The following is a 19,957-nucleotide window of genomic DNA, read 5'->3' on the forward strand; positions in this document are numbered from 1 at the left end:
GATATATGGACCTGCAGCGGAGTTTAGACCCAGACGTCAGACTGAACAACCGGATAGTTTCTAGTCTGTTGGGTTCCGTCTCTGTGTCTCCCCTGTGTTCCTTGTGTCATGTCTAGTCAACTTCAGTTTTCATGTCCGTTCTTCCCCGGTTCTCATTCTGTGTCTCATGTTTCCTGTTCTATTTTGACAGTTCCTTGTCTGGTGTGTGCAGCGTGTTCAGTTTTGCTTCTCCCCAGTCTCGTTGTGTGTGATTACTCCCAGCTGTGCTATCGTCCTGTGTCTCATTCCCCCGTTATCTCTCTGTGTATTTAAGCCCTGTGTTTCCCTCTGCCTGTTGTCACGTCGTCCCTCATGTTCCTGTGTGTCTCTCCCATGTTCCTTGTTTCCCCGAGTGGTTACTAGTTAGCTCCTGGCTCCTAGTTTTTCTGTTTATTGTTTTCCTAGCTCCCTAGTTTAGTTTCTTGTTTAGTTTACGTTTTATGTTTGCTATGCTCAGATGTTCACATCCATGTCCAATCCTGCCAGCCACACAATGCAATCTTCACAGAACAATGCGACCACACCATAGACCCAGCAGATTCTGCTCACCTCGAGAGGGAAAGGGATCTCACTCGCTGTGAGCCCAGGAGCTGGCCAATCTCATCAGTTCATACAGACTGTTTTTCTTTGAAGCTCGAAAACTTTGATTTTGTTTCTAAATCTGAAGAAGCAGAAGTTTCTGTTTCTGTTTGTGTTGAACCCAAACTGGGCCCCAAATAAACTGGACTGTGTGTTTCCCAGCTCTCAGAAGCTGTGTTTTCTTTTCCTAGGGTCACCCATTCAAAAACTGTGTATAGTGTTTTGTGCCACTCGGTCGGTACTCTGAGACTGTCTCCACTCTTAGCTGTCCCCAACTGTTCCTTGGGTGGGAACAGCTGGTGTCCAACCGTTACCTGTTCCCCAGGTGAAGGCAGCCGTGACTCAGTCTTCCTCTGCACCTGTATATGTCCCTCGGGTAGAGGCAACTTGGCCTGTTCATGAGTCTGTACTCGTTCCTAGGGTAAGGGCAGCTGGGACCCTGCCTGTCCTTGCACCCGTCCATGCTCCTTGGGTGGGGAGGGCTGGTAATTGGAAGGAAGGAAACAGGTTCTGGCTGTTGTGAGGCCAGCCCCTCACAATAACTTCAGCTGCTGCCGTTAGAGCATCCTGATCAGGCTTTGTAATTTGCTCCAACCCAGCTTCCTTTGCAGTCAGCTGGTGGCTCAGGTGAGCTGTCTCAGTTTTCTGTATCACCAACTGGGAGCTCAGATGAGTCGACCCAGCCTTCACCTGTTTCAGCTGGGAGCTCAGGTAAGCTTATCCAGCCAACTAGATACTCCACATTGCTGTTGATGCCAGTGGAGCCATTTGAACAGACTGCGTACACTGCACAGCCCCAGCCATAGCATCCTGGGCTGGCTGTGTGTCCTGCACAGCTCCACCTCACTCTGTCTCTGCCAGAGGTTTCTACACTGTCTGATTCAGGTCCTGTTTCTGATCTGCTAGAGGTTTCCACACCGTCTGGTCCTGTCCCTGTGTAAGGGGCTGCTAGCCCCGTTATGTAAGGGTATAGAAGTGCACAAGCTGCCTTGAACGACTAGGGGGTAGTGGGATCTGGGTCCGTGACCTCCCCTAGTACAGTTGACCTGGATACTTACTACTGTAAGAATGGTTTTAGCTGTTGCTAGCGCAGAAGGGGGGGGGGGGGGGGCTCCAGGGCTCAAACCTGCGAACAACGGCTGCCCGGAGTGCACTACGCTGTCGAGCATTAACTCAGCCTAGCCCCACATACCTGTACCCAACCAGATAACCCAGGTGCCCCTATTCCAAGACAACCTGGTTTGACAGAAACATACTACAGTCACTTTTAAATCACGTGTAACCCTTTTATTTGTTCAACTGGCCCTCATGAACCTACACCGTACACCAATGTTAACGGGGCCCTGAAGAACACAAGTAACAGAAAGAAAAACCCCAAAACACTCAAAAAAATAAAGAAATCCAATAAAACAAATAAAACAGGCCGTTATTCCCCAAAGTGGTGAGTTCTCACCCCCCTACCGAAAAAGGGCCCAACCATCACAATTCAGAAAACCAATGAAAGGTTAACACAGAAACTCTCTTATTTAGGATGGTTAACACAGCTTTACTTCTTTAAAGTAAAAGTCTGATCCAGTGTCAGCACCTGCAAATCTGAGGCCATGATCCTCAGCTGGAAAAGTGGGGGAACTCCACTAGATGGGAGAAAAGGATTCTTTTGAATGACACATATCTGGATAACCTAGGCAACTAGAGCAATGTTGGTACATGTTGGTATTGTGAGAGATGGAATGTACGTTATCATCTACCCATTTTCTTAACCATTTAAAATAACATTCATGTGCTTTTTGGGAGGAATCCAGAATAGAAAGGCTCAGGAGATTTAAATCTGAGAGTTTGTCTTTCTTGCTGTGAGGGGACTGTGCATACAACTATAAAGTTCTATACTAAAATACAAAAACGGAGTAGTTGTAATTGTATTAAAAATTTAAAACTTATGGGGCAGTACTTTTTAAATTCATTATTTATCTGAGAACATTAGTTACTTTTATGTCAATAATATAAATTGTAGATTATACAGAAGCAGAACAGAAGACCTTGGTTAATTCACCAAACATATATTATAAACTATTTTGATAATTATTCATTATTCATAATTATTATGCACATCATCTAAAGTGTTTTGTTTTTTGTTTTGTTTTTTTGCAACAAGCAAACATGCTCTGCAACTTGTGTTGCTCTAATGGGGCGCCAGCCACAGAAGCCGTGTGGTTACTGTGTTTCATTGAATAGGAAGTACATTTAATTACTCTGGATGTATGATTTTTCAGCTGCCACATTTACCAGCTGGTTATCCATTATTCATATGGAACAGAAGAAAGAGACTTTTTGAGTAGGACCATTCAGCTGCTGAGATGTTGTTTGTTTGATTTGATTAATGAAACAATGCAAAGGTTAATTGTGGGGGGGGGGCAAGAACGAGAGGTTGAGATTTTTAAATGAAGTCAGTCCAATTAGGATGAGATATATATAGACACTGGATAGATAGATAGATAGATAGATAGATAGATAGATAGATAGATAGATAGATAGATAGATAGATAGATAGCTCCGTCTTGTCAGGCATTGCTAACATCTGGTCCTATAATGACCCCATGTAGGCCAATTATGGATCTTCGGGTCAACATTATGTCAGCAGCTGTTCTCCACCGTGAACTATGTTTAAAAACAAACATCGCTCACACCTCACAGATGACAGCTTACAGTCCTGCGTAAAGATGAAAGTGACTTCGTACCACGGCAGACCCGCTGCTTTTCAGCATCTCTTTATTGACCACTTTTCACACACGGTTGCTGTACGCATACAGCCGGCTGTAGCTTTTCAGCTCACAGCCCGACACATACCAACACAACAGCATAGATGGCACAGACGTTAAGGCAGCGAGGCGTGATTGCGGGTGCTGCTCAGGTGCGTCCGCCTCCCCTGCAGCGGCGCAGCAGGCCACAACCCGCCACACACATTAAAAAGGTAAAATACATATTTAGGCAGAATTTTGCAAATATATATTTTTCACTTTCTAGCAGCATAGTGCTTTTTTTCCAATTACTTTTTGAAAGTCAGGTCAAGGCTCCAAAAGCCCAAAGGCGATATAAGGTTGGCGGCTCACAACAGTTTATGTTTGCCGGGTCATTTTAGTTCGGCTGGGTGTCTTTCCTTTTGTTATATTTCTTTAAGAGTTCAAATTTATGTGTTAATTACATAAATTAAATGTAATTTTCTCTGTAGCACTTCATGGATTTTATAAGCAACAAACCTTAGTTGCTCTGTGGATTTTTTTTAAAAGCAGTTAAAAACTTTTCTGTTCAAACAAGCCTTTTGTTGATCTACATATTTTATATTCTTTACATTATTTACATTTGATCTTTTAAATTGTGTATAATTCCTATTGATTATATTGTTTATTTTAATATTTGTGTACAGCGCTTTGTGACTGTCTGTCTGTGAAAAGCACTTAATAAATAAACTTTACTTATTCACACAAAGCATAAAGGTAAAAAAAAACAATGTATACAGTGTTATCTTCATTTTAGATTTCAAAAAGTATTTTCGGCTCCCAGTGTTTTCTTTTGCGTGGAAACCGAGTCCAAGTGGCTCTTTGGGTGTTAAAGGTTGCTGACCCGTGGACTAAACCAAGTAGTGAATGTTCCCTTGCATGAAAGACTGAGAGGAATCGTTACTCACTCTGACCACTCAGTCACGTAGCAAAACATGAGACGGCGAGCGTGATAGGGCAGCCAGCAGACCACAAAGGCTATTACCACAGCTCCTGAACACAAGGAAGAGGGGAAGTGTTAGACACCAGTAACTAGGCAAACAGACACAGAAAAACAGAAAATTGATTTGTTAATGGAAAATACTCATTTGCACACTGTGCAGGATGTTGACACAAGTAATTAGGAATCAGGCTTAAACAAATGCTTTGATTGTTGATTTATACCAAGGACATCAGAACAAAGAAACCAGTGAATTTTTGATTTAAAAGATCAACAGAACAGTATTGTGACAGTGTCAATAAATTTCCTGTACACATCACTGAAATTATTTTTCAGTTGAATTTTTGAAATCAAAAACCACATGGATTGAATCCAGTATCTCCTGTCATAATTTGTTAACAACCAGATGATTTATTTTGTAATAAAAGAGAGACCTTTTTTATGGATATTGGAAATTCCCTGTACTGATTATTTATCATGTTCATGATGACGCACTATGTCAACCAGCTGGCAAATATTTCAGTTTCACTTAAAACAGAGTAGATAATGCTGTAGGAGTCTTTCTGATCCAAAAGGGACTCGTACACTGTCAAAAATATTCAGGTAGAATATTCATTTTTAATAACTGGACAGGATCATAAATGTTCTGCTCAAACCAACACAGAGAGACTGAGACAATAAACACTATTATCAGCACTATGTGCTTAATTTATTTGATTAATTTACCCCTTTTTCCTGCAGATCTTTGCAGCTCGACCAGTCTGTTTCTGTTTTTATGGAACCTCCGTAATTGCTATAGTAATTACTATACTACCGAAGTATAGTATTTGAGTAGCCCTTAGCTCATGCAAATGTTTAACTTATGTGGACCTTGTGGTTAAGTTTGTATAATTCAATACTTGAAAAATGTATGTAAAAGTCAGACAGAACAAAAGAACCATTAATATTAGGTATATTTAAATTAGTTGTACATCATCAGTTGCATTATATATGACTAAAATCCATGTAAGAAAATTGATGAAATAAACTCAATAAATAGCCTTCAGAGACTGAGAGAATGATACAAACATTTATTGATAAAAGTTGAGCAAGGGAATTTACATATAGAAAAAAAGTGCAATGAACCCCAAGATTACTACTTTGCTGGATTCCATCCAACAGATTACATAAATACCCTCAGAACTCATCACCACACAAGGGTATTTGATTTGGAGTAACACAGGAGGGAAGAAAGACTCCTAGTTCAGTATTCTTTGGTCACTGGATACAGCATACTGGGGACCACTGTATTTGACCATATGGAAAAACTGCTTTGACGACCTCTTAAATCTTGCAAAATGCTGTCAGTGTCAGTGTCACATAAACTCATTTTTTCCAAAAGAGTAAAGTACCTAGAGTAGTAGTAAAGAGAGTTGACAGTTTGTCTTGCAACCGGAAGATTGCCGGTTCGAGCCCCGGCTCGGACAGTCTCGGTCGTTGTGTCTTTGGGCAAGACACTTTACCTACCGCCTACTGGTGATGGCCAGAGGGGCCGATGGTGCGATATGGCAGCCTCACTTCTGTCAGTCTGCCCCAGAGCAGCTGTGGCTACAACTGTAGCTTGCCTCCACCAGTGTGTGAATGTGAGAGTGAACGAATAGTGGAACTGTACAGCGCTTTGAGGGCCCAAAAAGCGCTATATAAGCGCTATATATATGATCGGAAGGTCGGCGGTTCGAATCCACTTAACGGCTACCCTGAGGTACCCCTGAGCAAGGTACCATCCCTACACACTGCTCCCCGGGCGCCTGCTTAGTGGGCTGCCCACTGCTTCACTGAGTGAATGGGTCAAATGCAGAGAAAAACAAGTAATTTCCCCATGGGGATCAATAAAGTATCCATTATTATTATTATTATTATAAATGCAATCCATTATTACCTAGATATGGCTGACGATTAAAGTTGAAAGCATAAATGTGAAACTCGCATTGGATCTCAGCTATAGCTAGGCATTATCCCCAAATAGCAGATTACTGTATACCTAACATGTAAGTTCACATCTCAGACAACCTCACCTGGACCACCAACACCACCTCCATCACCAAAAAGGCCCAGCAGCGCCTCCACTTCCTCTCTCTCTCCTCCCAACATCACTATGTTCTACAGAGGGACAATAGAGAGTGTTCTGACCAGCTGCATCTCCGTGTGGTTTGGAAACTGCAATGTTGATGATCTCAGCAAACTACAACGGATTGTTAAAGCAGCTACCAAGATCATTGGAACATCTCTCCCTCTGCTACAGTCATCTTTCAAATCGCTGCATCAGTAAGGCCTCAGGTATCGTGCTCGACCCGTCACACCCCTCACATGGACTCTTTTCTCTCCTCTCATCAGGCAGACGCTACCGCAGCATCGAGGCCAGATCCATCAGACTCCTGAACTCACTACCAGCCCTCCCTTCCCCCCCCACCACACACACCCACACAATCTGTTAACTGACTTTTTTTGCACTTTGCACACCACTACCTCTGTAAGACACGCTACTCTATGTGTAGCATCCCTGGCTGAATGATGGTCTCTTATACTGATGCTTCACAGAGGTTTTATTGGAAAAGTTTTTATTGAAACATTCAGTGAAGACACCGTAAGAGCTAGGAGCAAAACAAAACCAGCAATATTAATACCATAACATCAAAGGAAACAAATTTCTCCTGCTCACATATAGCATTTACATCAAATTTACATCACTCAATTCATTATATCACCTCACTAACTTACAACTACACATAAAGGTCAAGGTCAAGGTTAACAACATAAACTCTATTAAACGACATTTTGATTGCATGTAACTTATTCCGTTAAAGGAAACATTAACAAACCTTGTGCCACTGTCAGCCAGGTACTAATTGGCAAAGTAAACGTACATATTTTTCACTTTAAGGCACACTATTTACCATATCCTAAAAGAAACGTTACTAACAGCCCTTTAGCGGTTTTGTGCCAGTTTCCTGTTTCAAAATAAAAGCACGGATTTCAAAAATAAAACCAAAGTGCCTTTCAAACAAATGTAAAAAATATTTACCAAATTTAAAGGTCATTTACACTATGGGCAATTTATGCTGCCCTATGAACAATCTTATTCACTCTGGGTTGAACTGGGTTTACAAGCTGCTACACTGGTCACTTTAAACCACACCAACTGTAAATTCTAATTGTAACTCTCAAGCGGATATTTATTTATTTTCTTCTCATTTTTATATCTATTTATTAGCTTGCTTTGCACTGATGAAACCAGAGCCTCATCATCTCAAATCTCTGTATGCTGGACTGGATATAGCAGAGATGACAATAAAGTTTACTTTAACTTTGACTTAATGAATGAATGAATGAATGATTGTCTGTGAAGGTTCTCAGTCATCCAGGTCATCGTAGTCAAAGGAGCTTGCAAAGAAAAGCGTCTGGACTTCTTTAAGTTGCTTGAAGACGTTTCACCTCTCATCCGAGAAGCTTCTTCAGTTCTAAGGTCAAATGGTGGAGAGTCCCAGATATAAACCTAGTGGGAGTGACCCCCCACAGAGGGACAAAAGGACCCCCTGATGATCCTCTAATCGCCTGAGCCAAGGTGGGAAACTGGGCGTGGGTCCCAATCAGCCAGAGTTTCGGGTGTGTTCATTGTGAAACCTGGCCCCACCTTATCATGCGAATTCCTGAGGTCAGATGGCCCAGGATGTGAGTGGGCGTTAAGGCGTCTGGGAAGGGATCTCAAAACTGGATTATCGATGGCAGAGAGTTGGTGTCGTAAACCCCCGCCTCTGTTCAAAGATGGTCGCTCACAGTGGACATAGATGGCTTCTTTCACTCCTCTTTCAAACCATCTGTCCTCTCTGTCCAAAATGTGAACATTGGCATCCTCGAAAGAGTGTCCTTTATCCTTAAGATGCAGATGGACTGCTGAGTCTTGTCCTGTGTTGTGCCATGCGCTTGTGAAGTGGCTGTTTGGTCTCTCCAATGTAGAGGTCTGAGCATTCCTCGCTGCACTGTACAGCATACACCACATTGTTAAGTTTGTGTTTTGGCGTTTTGTCTTTCGGGTGAACCAGTTTCTGTCTGAGCGTGTTGCTGGGTCTGAAATACACTGGGATGTCATGCTTGGAGAAAACTCTCCTGAGTTTCTCTGATACGCCGGCTACATAGGGGATGACAATGTTGTTGCGTCTGTCCTCCCTCGCTGGTGTCTGATCTTCTTTTCTGTGCCTCTTTGCTGACTTTAAGAACGCCCATTTAGGATAGCCGCACGTTTTGAGTGCTTCCTTTACATGTGTGTGTTCCTTCTTTTTCCCTTCAGGCTTAGAGGGAACATGTTCTGCCCGGTGGTGTAGGGTCCTAATTACTCCAAGTTTGTGTTCCAAAGGGTGATGGGAGTCAAAGAGGAGGTACTGGTCCGTGTGTGTGGGCTTCCGGTAAACTTCGATGTTGAGTTTGCCGTTCTCTTCAATGTGCACAGCGCAGTCCAGGAATGAATGATTGTTTTTACTTTTACTGTAAAGATCAGTGAAAGTGTAAGTTTCTTGAAAAGTATAGACATGTGTGTACTTAGTGATGAAACATTAATGTAACATTAAATGTGTGAAGATTGTTATTTTGGTCTTCGGGTCAGGCCATTTTGAAGTTGTAGAGCTTGTTAGCGTTGTGTTATGGTAAGCTGTCAACAGATTTTGGACCCATTGTGCAGGACTCAGGAAATGGGCAAAGTGAAAACACCTGGGAAGCACAGCTGAACAGCTATTCCACAGTCACCTACTCCACAGGTGAGGGCAGCCATGGCCAAGTCCTCCTCTGCACCGGAATCTGTTCCTTGAGTGGAGGCAACTGGTATCTGGCCTGTTCCTGCGCCTGTCCCTGTTCCTAGGGTGGGGACAGCTGACACTCAGCCTGTCATTGCACCCACTGGGAGGGGGTGGCTGGTGTTCGGCAAGCACCAGCACTGTATCCATTCCCATGAGGAAAATGGCCAGCACTTCACAGTAGCCTTAGCTGTGGAGTTGTGTGCAGGGGGTGTGATCTGCACAACTTGAGCCAACTCCGCCTCCACCTGTCTCAGCTGGGAGCTCAGCTGAGCAGTCTCATTGTTCTGTCTCTGCTGAGAGCTTGAGCGAGCCGACCCAGCCGCCTGCGTCATCTGCTGGGAACTCAGGCAAGCTTATCCAGCCAGATATGATCTCCACATCTCCACATCACCATCTGGTTCTGCTCCAACAGAGCTCTCCGCACCGTCTGGTTCTCATCCTGTTCCACTAGAGGTTTCTGTGCAGTCTGGTCCAGCCATGTTTCCACCAGAGGTCGTTGCGCTGTCTGGTCTGCACACCTGCCAGATCACATCCTGCGCGGAATGCATGTCCACATCCTGCTCAGCCACAGCCTGCACGTACTCCTTCTCCTCCTCGGCCATCAACCAACCACACCATCACAGGCCACCTTCCAGGCCACCTGAAGTTTTATTTGGCGCCGCCATCGTCCTCCAGATCTGTGGGCTAAGGAGCCTCACCATCAAGGACAAACCCCAGACCTGCCCTGGAGTTGCCGCCGCTTCCCATGTGATCGGCCTCCTGAATCATCTCATCGCTGCTGCTTCTTATAAGGCTTTTATATTTTTAAAATGTTTTAATGCTTTGTATCTTGTTCTATTTAATCTCAACAAGCCCCTTAAACAGTCTGTGATCACTGATGGCCTCTCAGTTTTTATTACCACTAATCATTTTAAAGTTTAGTTTAGATTGCATTTGTCCCTGACCATCGGGAACCGTTAACATTAACTTTTATCGAGTGGAAAAAAGTTAGCGTTCATCCTCCAGCTTCACTGTTTATATTATGCTAACATAGCTATGTCGCTAGTGATCACGTAGCACATTGTTATATACCAGCTAGCCAAACTTCAGTAACCCTATGAATGCCACTGCTGTTTAGTTCTGTTTTCATTTATGTCGGAAGTGATAGCAGAGCTGTAAGTTTTAAATGTTTCAGAAATCCCTCAGTCTGAACATGGTATATTATATTTAGATGGAAACTAGCAAGCTAACTCCCTGCTAACTTCCAATTCCATTAAATTGAATAAAATCTGTTTTCATGGATGCCTGGATGTTAAACTTAATTATTACACCCGGTAGAGCAGCCACACTGATCATTTTATTACAGTTGAAAGAATTTAGACAGTTTTTCAACTCTCAGTGATGCTGCAGTGATTGTTTTACTTAGGGACCTGCAGCAGAGTTTGGGCCCAGACACAGCTAATGTCGTCAGACTTAAAGACCTGATAGTTATAACTTGGTATTTTAAAGATTGGTGGTTCAATTCCTGGCTCCTCCAGTCCACATGCCAAGCATGCAAGACACTGAACCCCAAGTTACTTTCTGATACATTCATCAGAGTGTGACTGTTAGAAGGAAGGCACTAACGTATAGAAAAAGTGCTTGTGTGAATAAAGCACTTTGAGTGCTCAAGTAGACTGAAGTGCTTTATAAGAACCAGTCCATTTACTTGTGTGACACAGACTTGACATCAGGCTGAACTCATTGATTTCACCACAAAACATTTTTATTCAGATTTCATTGTTTTGGAGTAACCTGTAAGAATGAATAGTTAGTGATAGAGCAAAGTTTGTGATCTCCCTAGGTTAATTATCTATTACCTCAAAATCCCAGTGTGGCTGAATAATTGGTGGCAGTTGCTGCTGATAATGCCTACTGTTGTCATTTATGTCTGCTGGTTTCCTAGCAGCTTCTTAAAGATCCCCGCTGTCATATCCAGAATGCAACATAACGCATGTAGTTAAAGAAACCTCTCTAAACAGTGTTTATTGTTCTCTGTTATTTCCTATCACTGCATGATAGGCAGGCAGCAGAACATAGACCCCAAAGATATTCAAGTGCTGATTTTTATGTCTGTGAGTAGAGATTATTACTGGGTCAAACATACATTTACTCTTTTATATCTCTGGGTATGAGATTCTGTCTACAGCAGGTGATTGATAGTCCTTTGTTTTCCATCCTTTTGTGCCCTGTTAAGAAATACTTGTCTCACAATATCCCACAAAGTTGGCAACACTTAACATTGATATTTTTGTTGTTGATTCCTCAGTGGGTGTAATAACATCCGCTGTTTGTTGAGACAAGCCTCAACAGGGCAATTTCCTGTCTTTCCATAACCTTAAGTACATAAACAAACTGAAGAAGTAAAAACAGTGTGCATTTGTGTGTGCATGAGTTGTTGTCCCCACAACATGAACAATACCTTACCACATTAGTTATGGTTGTGTTCTAAATTAGTCTCCAGAAAATGAATTTAAATTAATGTAACGTCCTGCTATCATGCATACATGAACATGTTTATTTATGCGTGTTTGCATTACACCCATATAGTCAATCAATAAGTCAGAGGCAGATCTTTTTTCTCTGTAGTCTCTAGCACAAAGACAACGTAGTCCTCAGCATTCTGCTCATTACTATTTGTCACTGTCAATACGTCTGTTCAGCAATTCTGAAATCATGGTACCTTCCTCGGTCATGGCCTTTTTATTCATATTGCTAAGTAGAACTTAACCATAGCACTATGGTGAAGAGTAAGCGCAAATATTTGGAGCCGTACTTGTCTAATAAGGTCGTCTGCAACCTTCCACCCCCACCCCCAACTCTGGCTCACCAATCCCTGGGGCCCAATGTGTAAATTCCTAACTACCACTGTACAAATACACAAACAAAAGAAAAGTGTACTCACTCTTTTGGACAGATTTATCAGAGTGTCGATAAAATTTAGTACCCACTAAATTATCTGGAGGGGCATTTGTGAATAATTCATTGTACATTATAAATAGAGGTAGGCATGTTGGTAAACATAAAATACATTTATGATTTTATATATATATATAAAAAACCCATAACCTGTGAAACAGTTCTGGTGTGTGTAAAAGTCTTTCTCATCTTATCCCTACCTTTTTGGACTTCACTTGAAAGCATGTTTCCCTTATAAATAAAAAGTTATGTTGTTTTTATAATTATATAAGGTTAATGTCATGGTCCTGGGTCGGTGACCCAGCATTTTGAGTTTATTGTTATTATTTTCTAGTTTCTTCTGCTTTTATATTAGTTCTTAGGGTTTGGTTCTGGTGTTCAGTCCGGCAGCCTCGCCTCTGTCAGTGCGCCCCAGGGCAGCTGTGGCTACAATGTAGCTTGCTATCGCCAGTGTGTGAATGTGTGTGTGAATGGGGTCCTATGGACTAGAAAAGCGCTATAAAAATGCAGGCCATTTACCATTTACCTGTGTCTTCCCCTTGTGCTCTGTTCGTTTGTGTTGTAAAACAGTCTGTGAGTTTCCCGTTTTACTTTGAAGGTTTGTGTCTCGTCGTGTCTAATTAGGTTCAGCTGTGTTCCCCTCTGGTGTGTCATTCCCTCATTTCCTTGTGTGTATTTATAGTGTGTGTGTCTGCCTGTGCTCCTCGTGGGTTTGTCTGTGTTATTCTGTGTTAATCAGTGTTTCTCCGCGTCTCTCTGCCCTGCTTTCTCCGTATCATCCCGTGTCCTTAGGTTTGTTTATTAGTTTTTCCCAGTTTAGGTTTACGTTTGGTTCAGCCCTCGCTTTTGTTATGTATTATGCACTGTAAATAAACTCACTCACATCATTGCCGCTGTCTGCTACTTGGATCCTCCTTCTCATCACCACAAGACTGCTGCCCCAGCCGTGAAAGTTAACTTATGAAACTTATAAGTATTCATGAATACTTCCTCACTGTGTTTATGTACTTGTAAGCTTGAGCTGATCAACCTGTAAAGTCAAAGAATATGACCGTTAGAGCTTGTTCCGGTCAGTGATAGGTACATCCTTCCTGTCCCCTTGGTATTTTCCCAACACGTTCTCATCCCAAAGCGTAACATATTATGCCATGTGAGAAATCGTCGGTATGTTACGTTTTTGGCCACCCAACACGTCTCTATGTTACATGTTTGGAAACGTCAGGAAACATGAGAACCATTTGGAATGAATCTACATGTACATTTCGTTTTACTTTATCATCATTAATTACTTTGGAAAACACTATCTAATATGATCAAGTCTGTGGTTAAGATTAGGGTTAGGGCTGGAATACACTGCTGGAACAAATGTTACCGCCGGGAGCGTCATTCTATTGGATTCTATCCACAATCCAGCGCATATCATAGGGAAGCAGAAGGTTACCTTTCGCGTTCCTATGGGACGCCTCGGGATGTGACAAATCGTTGCTATGTTACGCGTCGGATTGAGAATGGTCTGAGTTTTATTTTATTTTATTTTATTTTTTTTTACATTTTATTCTTTGTTTATGTGAATAGGTCTCTTTATTTTATTCCATCTATGCCTTTAAAATGAAGTGAGAGCTACAGCTTTCCTCATAGTGCTCTGGCCGAGCCCATTAGATTTGCAGATGTTTAGATTTGGTTCTTGTTTTCTGACAAATGATCAATTTCTGGAAAACCTCGATTGCAGGCTGGTGAATTGTTATTAACTTGAGTGAGCCATGTTTTGTTCTGCTACTGTGCTAAGTACACACACACACACACACACACACACACACACACACACACACACAGGCGTAGAGTGATATCTGATTAACATATGAGAGAAGGCAGTATGACCATAAAGAACTGAAAATTGCAGTAGAGTGTCACTCTATACTGAAATAGAATGAGTTGGGGGAGTATTTGCTCTGTATGGCTGTTTATCCTGCATTAAAATTAGAACAACACTTGCAAGACCCCTACAATTCTAAAAGCTTCAAAATGTAAAGCTATATATATGTATATATTTCAAAAAGCATTGTAAATTGTAGGTTGTTAGATGTTAAATACATAAATGTGAGCATTAAAAAAGCCAATTACAGCTAAACCAAACAAACCAAATTTATTTGAAGAAAAATAAGATCAAAAATTGAAATTCAAGTACTGAACAAGTCTCTGACCACCAATATTAATAATGACCCAATTCAAAGTTCTACCAAAAGCAAGCACAGATAATGTACTGGCAATGCTGGGAAGGCAACTGAAATCTTCTGGGTGATGGGTGATAAAGGCAGAAACATCAGTGACAAAACCCTGGGGGCAGATTTCATGAATCTTTACTAGATTTGTGTTTTTTGTAGTAAAAGCTTTTTTTGAATTGTCAATGATGAAACAAAGACAGGTTATGTTTTGACTGGGTTCAGAATTTGGACCTATTCAACTGTAATTATCGCACACACATATGAAGAATAATTCTAATTAAGTAAAGGACATGGAGTGGGAGTAAAAGGAAGGGAGGGACTGGTCTGTTCTCATAACCCAAGACCACATTATATGTGAGACATATTACAACTAAGATTTGCCTGTCTCTGTATGATAATGATAGCACTCTAAGTCAGAACAGTACGAGAAATCATTACAAAATGTATTTTTTCTGTATTTAATTTGCCTGACATTATCCAGCTAATTGGATTGTCACTAAAGTGCGACATTACTTTGAGTACAGCAGGACAGATCACAGCAACTACTGCTATAATTGGGAATATTAGAAAAAATGGAACCCATTTGAATACAACGTTCCCCCTTGATCCAGTTAAGTTTGAAAGTCATTCTGTGATTTGACAAATGGGTCCGAAGAATGAAAATTGAATTATTATAGAAAGACATTATATGTTTTATTACACAGTGAATTTTTCATGAAATGCCAGAGATCAGGTATCATGTGTCGTTTCATCAAACAGGGGACGAAAGATATTTTCAATGACTCTCAAATAAATGGAAATATATATTCCAGGGTTTTTTGCCAGTGTCATACGAGCCAGGTATTACAGTTTTTTACAGCCGCTAGGACACATTTCACAATACTTAGGTCACTTTTGCAAAACTCTTCACACAATTCTCCTAACTGACCTTCAGCTTGGCAAAGCCGTTCATTTCACATTCAAAATGCACTACAACTACCAAAGCACTTTATTCAGGTCTCAAATAAACTCATTCTTCCAGAACACTAGCAAAGGTTGACAGCCGACAAACACACTTTGTCACCCACAAAACAATGACCTAAAAAACACTAACAACATGTAGCATTACACAGTGTTTTCTTGTGTAAAACAAGGACACATCTCTGTTTATAATTTCAATATATGTTACTGGAATGAATCAGACATCATGCAGAATTCGTTAATATTTGTTTATGTATTTTTTTTTTTTTTGCACTAAGTAATCCCAAAATACAAGAATTTGTATACACACCATCCACTGATACACATACAATAGTAATGCTAATCTACTCGGTCTTCTCCATTTGGCCGCAGGTTCTCATCCACATCACATCTTATGTCATCTAGGGCAATACACCTAGGAAATAATCTTCTGGCATGCCAAAATTGAAGGAGTAACACCTGTGTAGTTGTTCATCTACAATGAGAATCAGCTATGGCTGGTTAAACTGCATTTTTAGATTTAAAATATGTTTCAATAAAATATTGCTGTTTAATTTTGCTGTCTTTTTAAGTTTTGCATTGTGTTATTGTTTTGGCCATAAGTTTAACAGTTTTGAAAACAGTATGTAAGCACATGCAAAATGTCCTGTACGTACAAAGATTTTTGGCAGTTGTTGTGTCTGAGTGAGAAAATAATTCATGAAATTTGAGAGATGTAGTCATTAAATGCATTTTGTGCCAAAACAATGATAACTGGTCCTCAGTTTAGCCCACATAGACCTCTGTTGTGCTCACTGTGTGAGGAGTTTTGCAAAAGTGACCTAAGTATTGAGAAATGTGTCCTAGCGTCTGTAAAAAACTGTAAGTGAACCAGGCCCAGTCAGTTAAACCACTGCACCCTTCCTGAGCTACGGGTAGAGGAGGTAGAGCAGGTCATCTGCCAATTGCAAAGTTGGTCGTTTGATCCCTAGCTACTCCAGTCTGCATGCCAAATATCCTTATGCAAGATACTAACCCCACGTTGCTCTCTGATGCATTCATCAGAGTATAAATATGGGTGAATGATAGAAAGTAATGACATAGAAAAAAAAGCATAGAAAAAAGTGCTTGTATGACTGAGGCAAGTTGTGTAAACTGCTCTGAGTGCTAAGACAGAGTAGAAAACTGCCATGTAAGAACCAGTTCTTTTAGAAAATGTGTGTATGAAGTAGCTGGCTATGGTAGTTGAATATGACTCCTATCAGGAAAAATGCTTCTGGAAATTCTGCTGTTTCTTTTAATGGGTGAAATCAAAATATCCTTTTTTTTTTTTTTTACAATTTCTCTGAGCAGTGTATGGTCTGACCTTGGGGAGAATTTCTTGGGACTTCCACTCCTGGGAAGATTAGCAACTTCCATTTGTGAATAATCTTTCTCATTGTAGAATGAGAGACTTGAAATTATTTGGAAAGAAGCTTCAAACCATTCCCAGATTGATGGGTGGCAAAGACCTGAATGCTTCAGAACAGCAAACTGCAAAAACTTCTGCTTTATATTTACAGATGATCAGTTAATCAAGTGCACCTGATTAGCAGTACCTGGTTGCTAGTTACCCTTGTAATTTCTATGGAAGCAATAAAGTCTACTTAGTTTTTCACACAGTGCTTCTTTGCTTCGGCTTGTGTGTGCCCAATTGCTGAGGATTTTATTTTTAATTATGTCCGGATGTGTAAAGCTTTAATAAAGAAAGAAGGTGTACTTTTTTTTTTCATACAGCTGCATTTTATTGACCACAACTATTGACAACATGGTAAATAATTATCAGAAGAACAATTGTTACCACACAGAAATTACATTTTTGGACTAGAGCTGTAAAGGGTGGATTATCTCAAAATATTACAGATAGGCCACTTCAGAATCTGGACTCTAATAAATTTTTTTAACAGTTTTTCATTTTGCCTCTGGCCTCTGGCCAGGAGAAGACAGCAACATTTCTGGAAGATGCTTTTTTATCAGAGCTTAAACCTGCATTTGTGGATGGCACAGAGAGCTGTGTTCATAAACAGTGTTTTCTAGAAGTCTGACCCCATGTAATGATTTACATGCCAGAATCGTGCTGCATGAGGGCCCAACTATAACAGGCATCCAGTATTTATTTTCAGACTTGTCCCTTGCACGTAGAGATGTGACATTCATAGTTTTCTTGAGGAACATTATTCTGAAATGGATTCATAATCTGTAGGTGCGTTTTTTTTTTGTAGATTGGTGAACGGCTGCCTATTTTTCTTGGAGAAACTCTGAGATGTCCTTTTTATACCTGATCGTGTTGCCAATTAACCTAATTAGGAGCAAAATCTGATTCCAGCGGTTTTTATCAAACTCAAAATATGGCAACAGTTTTTATGATTATGCTTAAACATTTGGGTTTTTTTTTTGTTGTATTTTGAATAGAATATGGGTTTAAGATAACCACTGTTTTTATTTACATTTACATGTCCTCTCACCACTACTGTTCTCCCTCTACACTAACGACTGCACCTCCAAGAACTCGGCTGTCAAACTCCTAAAGTTTGCAGATGACACCACTGTCATTGGCCTCATTCAAGATGGTGATGAGTCTGCATACCGGCAGGAAGTTGAGCGGCTGGTACTCTGGTGCAGTCAGCACAATCTGGAGCTGAACACTCTTAAGACTGTAGAGATGACAGTGGACTTCAGGAGACATCCCTCAACTCTGCTCCCCCTCACCATATCAGACAGCCCTGTGTCAACTGTGAAGACCTTGAAGTTCCTGGGTACAACCATCTCCCAGGATCTGAAGTGGGAGACCAACATCAACTCCATCCTCAAAAAGACCCAGCAGAGGATGTACTTCCTGAGACAACTGGGGAAGTACAGTCTTCCACAGGAGCTGCTGATCCAGTTCTACACTGCGGTCATTGAGTCTGTCCTGTGCTCCTCCATCACAGTCTGGTATGGAGCAGCCACTAAACAGGATAGGAGCAGACTGCAGCGGACTGCACGGGCAGCAGAAAGGATCATCGGCATGCCCCTGCCCTCCATCCAGGATCTGTACCTCTCAAGAACCAGGAAACGGGCAGGGAAAATCATCACAGACCCCTCACACCCTGGACACAGACTTTTTGATCTGCTGCCCTCTGGCAGACGGTACAGAAGCCTGCAGACCAGGACCACCCGACACAGGAACAGTTTCTTTCCCCTCGCCATCTCCCTTCTTAACAGTTGACCTGTCACACTGCTCCCACTGCCAGACTGCAGCTGCACCTTATGTACATTTTGTAGTATTCATTCCACCTCATTCATTTCTGTATTATATGTATATAAGTTTAGATTCGTTATTTATAGTTGGTTTACACAGCTTTGTGTATGTATGTGTAATGTGTATATATAGACACGTGTGTGTGTGTGTGTGTGTGTGTGTGTGTGTGTGTGTGTGTGTGTGTGTGTGTGTGTGTGTGTGTGTGTGTGTGTGTGTGTGTGTGTGTTTTACATTGCTGTGCTTGAGAGCCACCATCTACCGGAACCAAATTCCCTGTATGTGTCTGCACATATACTTGGCCAATAAACACGATTCTGATTCTGATTCTGATTTTACAGTGTCCCAACTTTTTCACAAGTTTTGTCACTGTGGGAAAAAAAGTTAAATGTAGTAATGCTGCATTGAATCAGTTAAGGCTTCTCTCAGCTGTGAATCTCAAAAGCTTTGTACACATCAGTGGAATTGCTTGTGCCAAAAGTAAAATGACTGCAGACAACAATACAAATAACCATTAGTTTTAAATATAGATATAAATTAAACTTTACTAGATTATTTGACAGGCTAGTGGTGGGTAAGTGATGCACTCCCTTAATTTTAAGTTTAACTAATCATTTTTAAATATATTTGGTTGTTCTAAGACAGTATTAAATGGAAATAATCCATTCTCTGTTTTACTTTATGATGGGGAAAGAAAAGGGGCAGTTAAGCGAAACTGAAGGCTAATGAAAATACGTTAACAAACATTTGTAGCTTTTGTCTAACAAAAAAGTTGCTCATGCTTAGGACCAGTCTTGTGTACAGCCAAGATCACCCTGAAATAACATCATTAGATTGCATGTAGTTTGCTGTGAGACTGTCACTGTTGAAGTTTAGCATTTTGTAATGATGAAAATCGAGGAAATTTTAACAGCAGGAATCCACCGGGAAATTTTAGGTGTAGGTGTAGTCATAAAAAGATGTTGGAAGACATGTTTAAAAGGGTTGTTTCTTCGGGTCTCCGATGATGACTATTTGCAGCTCATAATTTATCCACATTTGATTAAAAGGATATGTCTAAGGATAAGCCTCCTTTGAATCATTTGCAGGGCTGGAGTGATGGGTGTGTGGATCACTGATAGACTGATGAAGCTGCTGAGTTAATGCAGGTGGATATCGATAAAGTGCACATGCTTGCGTGCATGGAAGCTTAGTGAGTTTTATGCCTCTCATAGTGGGTGATGGAGTGTACCCAAGCACAAAAGGTTGAGGACAGCTTAACAGGCTATTAATATCCTCCAAAGCTTGAAGTCTGTTAACACCAGTATCTAAAATTCAAGGCTATATCACAACATTTTGTGAACATTTCTCATTTATTTAAAAAATGGTGGTCTTCATAGTGATAACCTTGTCATATAAGTAAATCTCTATCATTTAATTTTCAA

The 19,957-nt window shown here is 41.0% G+C and overlaps 1 protein-coding gene across 1 annotated transcript in view; it reads right to left on the bottom strand.

Annotated features, from left to right (window-relative positions):
- The window catches only part of ntsr1 (neurotensin receptor 1 (high affinity)), an 87,708-nt gene that overhangs the window by 24,749 nt on the left and 43,002 nt on the right, over positions 1-19,957 (bottom strand). Inside the window, exon 3 of the mRNA XM_086278382.1 lies at positions 4,301-4,385. Within this exon, the coding sequence (XP_086134508.1) occupies positions 4,301-4,385 (85 nt within the window). The remainder of the gene's footprint in view (positions 1-4,300; positions 4,386-19,957) is intronic.

Source organism: Aulonocara sp. 'chitande type north' Nkhata Bay, linkage group LG20 (assembly GCF_057382095.1).
Source record: "Aulonocara sp. 'chitande type north' Nkhata Bay isolate Kocher_YH1m ecotype deep benthic linkage group LG20, A_spYH_male_GT1.1, whole genome shotgun sequence".
Classification (NCBI taxonomy): Eukaryota; Metazoa; Chordata; class Actinopteri; order Cichliformes; family Cichlidae; genus Aulonocara; species Aulonocara sp. 'chitande type north' Nkhata Bay.